The 3,393-nt window shown below is 49.8% G+C and overlaps 1 protein-coding gene across 1 annotated transcript in view; it reads right to left on the bottom strand.

Annotated features, from left to right (window-relative positions):
* The window catches only part of Rasa3 (RAS p21 protein activator 3), a 98,301-nt gene that overhangs the window by 12,850 nt on the left and 82,058 nt on the right, over window positions 1-3,393 (bottom strand). Inside the window, exons 10-12 of the mRNA XM_005366252.2 lie at window positions 2,518-2,674; window positions 1,822-1,970; window positions 589-703 (exon numbers count right to left, since the gene is read on the bottom strand). Coding sequence (XP_005366309.1) covers window positions 589-703; window positions 1,822-1,970; window positions 2,518-2,674 — 421 coding nt within the window. The remainder of the gene's footprint in view (window positions 1-588; window positions 704-1,821; window positions 1,971-2,517; window positions 2,675-3,393) is intronic.

The following is a 3,393-nucleotide window of genomic DNA, read 5'->3' as shown; positions in this document are numbered from 1 at the left end:
CATCTATCTATCTATCTATCTATCTATCTATCTATCTATCTATCTATCTATCAATTTATCTATCATCCATCATTTATCAATCAACCAATCAATCAATCATCCATCAGTCTATCTATCACCTATCTATCTATCTATCTATCTATCTATCTATCTATCTATCTATCTATCATCTATCTATCATCCATCATCCATCTATCTATCTATCTATCTATCTATCTATCTATCTATCTATCTATCTATCTATCATCTATCTATCATCCATCATTTATCAATCAACCAATCAAGCATCCATCATCTATCAATCTACCTATCATCTATCTATCTATCTATCTATCTATCTATCTATCTATCTATCATCATCCATCATCTATCATCTATCTATCATCCATCACCTATCAATCTACCTACCTACCTACCTACCTACCTTCCATCCATCCATCCATCCATCTGAAAGCAAAGAGGATTCTGGAATATATACAAAATGTCCGTTATAAAAACTACTAAAATGAGGTCCCTGTGGGTGGCTGGGCAGTCCTGTCTCTCAAAGGAGCCCTGATAACCAAGCCGAAGTGGCCAGGGCCATCTCACCTCCTCAATGGTGGGCTTCAGGGTCACATGGAGGTAGTGCATGCCCGCCAGCTTCATCGTCTCATCTATGCACTTAGATGTTAGTGAGTTTCCTCGGAAGATGGTATTGGGGTCCCTGGAAAACAGCATTGGGATGATGTCTGCCTTGTTTAGGTACTAAGGGAGCCTGGTCACCAGGTGGGGACATGAATGCTGGCAGGCCTGTTTCCAGATATCTCATGAGGAACTCAATACCCCTATCTCAACAAGTGCTGTGAGACAATGGTTTTGTACCCTGTAAAGATTTTCCACTTGTACTAGTTTAATAAAATGCTGATTGACAAGTATCCAGGCAGGAAGTGTAGGCGGTGTGACCAGACTAGGAGAATTTTGGGAAGAGGAAAGAAGTCAGTCTGCAGTGGTCACCCAGACTCAGAGGAAGCAAGATGAGAACACCTCATTGATAAAGGTAGTAAACCATCTGGCTAACACAGACAGGAATTATGGGTTAACGTAACATGTAAGAGTTAGTTAATAAGAAAGCCTGAGCTAATAGGCCAACCAGTTTATAATTAATGTAAGCTTCTGTGTATTTGTTTGGGACTGAATTGCTGTGGGCAGGACAGAAACCTCTGTCAACAAACAAGTTCTTAACTATTGATGTGAAGGGCTGGATGAATCCTGCCTCTACCCCTCTATGGGGGTGCTTTTGGCAAATCTTGGGCTTTTTATGCACAAAGCCAGGTATCAACTGGCTTCCAATCACCATGCCACCTTCCTCTGGTTCATTTTTCATCAAGAGCATCTTGAGACGAGGCTTGCAGTTTCAGCGGGGAGCAGACCCCACCTTATGACTCAATAATGGGACCCTCCAAGGAGACCTGGGCTCATCAGAGTGGACAGAGATGGTCCTTCAAGCCCTGGGGCCCAGTGTACCTCCCCCCCCCCGATCTCCCAGAGATAAGGAATAAGGAAATCTGTGAAAGGGGGAGGGGCAGACTCCTGAAGACCCTGGCACCCTCACTCCCCACCAACACTGTGCACAGATATGGGTTAGGATGGCTACTTTTGATGGCTACCCACTGGGTACCCAGGGGCCCAGCTTCCCATCAAGGATATTGGTAGGTGGGGGGAGCAGCAAGGTCAAGTAGAACGTACAAAAAAAGGGGGTGGATCTTTGTATGGGGTACAGGGAAAATAGCAGGAGGTGGGAAGCGGGCTGAGCATGCAGGGACCGGGCATGGGGGCACTTACTGGGTCCTCTTCACCTCTGCACTGGCAATGGCACTGATGAAGGGCACCACCCTGCCGTAGTGCAGCAGGAGCCGTACCAGTGGGATGGCAGCCTCTTGCTTATCTCTGCACACCTCACCCAGGATGTGCGCTGCTGAGGCCGAGACAGGCTGGGCAGAGGGGAGGTGGGAGCAGTGAGCACGTGAGCAGCACCCACCCTCTGCAGGTCGTGCCCCACCCATAGGTCAGTACCTGGTGACTCCAGACTGTCACCCTACGGTCACATGCGTGATAGCACAGGGAGGCCACTGCAGAGAGCCACCCACCCACTCGGTGACTTCCTTCTCATCTGCTAAATATCCCACTTTGCAGAGAATCCCACACCTGATGAAAACCCGTGTGAAAACCTCTCGTGGGACCGTGCTGACTATATTCTCCGAGTGTGGCTTAAGCGCCCTCCCACCAAGCCCCAAATCCAGTAGCACTGGGGTTGGAAAAGAGGGCAGTCTGAGTGGGCCAGACTCCTGAAGCTGTAACTGCAGAGAGTGAGGTATCACTTGTACAGAGAAAGGGTACGGCTGTCCCCAGGTACCGGAAACAGGGTGGCAAAGGCCCACTGGTAATGCTTTGAACTGGCTGTGCCTGACAGGTGGGTACCCAGGGCTGGTCTGCGGAGCTGGACTTGGGCCTTCACCAGTAAGAGCGGCTGACACACACCTCCACATCCGCAGACTTCAGTAACAGGTCACGCAGGGGGCTGTAGTACTCAGAGGAGAAGACGTGGTCTTCTGTGTAAACTACATTTAACCTCAGCGACCCCAAGTCATCGGGCTTCAGGCTTTTACTGCCGTTGTCTCGGGGCTGGAGGAAGAACCTAGGAAGGAAGGACATGGACCAGCAGGTAAAGGCAGGGTCTTCCCAGAGCATTTCCAAGGCAGCCCAGCGTCCTGCCACTGTAGATAGTCTGTGCTGTCACAGGTGGGTCTCGGGTGGAAAGACAGGCTCCACGGCTGCTCCCCTGGCTATCTCACAGCATGGCCACCTGGACGCTTCCTATAGGGAGCCACGGACTTACAGGCAAAGGGGAAGCTGAAGCAGGAGGAATGAGGAATGGGCGAGAAGCGAGAGATGAGCTGCTGGGAGAAGACAGATAGAAGGCCAGGAGCCTTTGCCTGTCTGTCTGAGGATAGGCCCCACACCACGGCAGTGATCAGACAAAATGGGGACCATTTTAACACAAGTGTGTAGTTTTTACAAGAGTGAGTTGGGTTGTGCTTATGACCAGTGGTCACAAAAGTGTTTTCTGAGAACCTTTCTCTTTCTGTTGGCCCACACTGACCATTCTTCTCCACCCAGCCTTGTCATCTGCCAAGGTGAAGCCCTGTATCCCAGAACCTGGCCATGGAGCTAGCAGGGGGACCTACGTGGGCACCCCTTTATTGAACTAGAAGTCAATTTCCTGTCGCCAGGAATCTACTTTAGCACCCTCAGAGTAACACCTGGCATGGGACACTGGGCAGCAGAACACTAACAGCAGGACACTGGACAGTAGAACACTGACAACAGGACACTGGACAGTGGGACACTGGACAG

This window comes from Microtus ochrogaster, unplaced genomic scaffold (assembly GCF_000317375.1).
Source record: "Microtus ochrogaster isolate Prairie Vole_2 unplaced genomic scaffold, MicOch1.0 UNK7, whole genome shotgun sequence".
Classification (NCBI taxonomy): Eukaryota; Metazoa; Chordata; class Mammalia; order Rodentia; family Cricetidae; genus Microtus; species Microtus ochrogaster.
The sequence above is the reverse complement of the archived record's forward strand: the minus strand, read 5'-3'. Positions and strand labels throughout refer to the sequence as shown.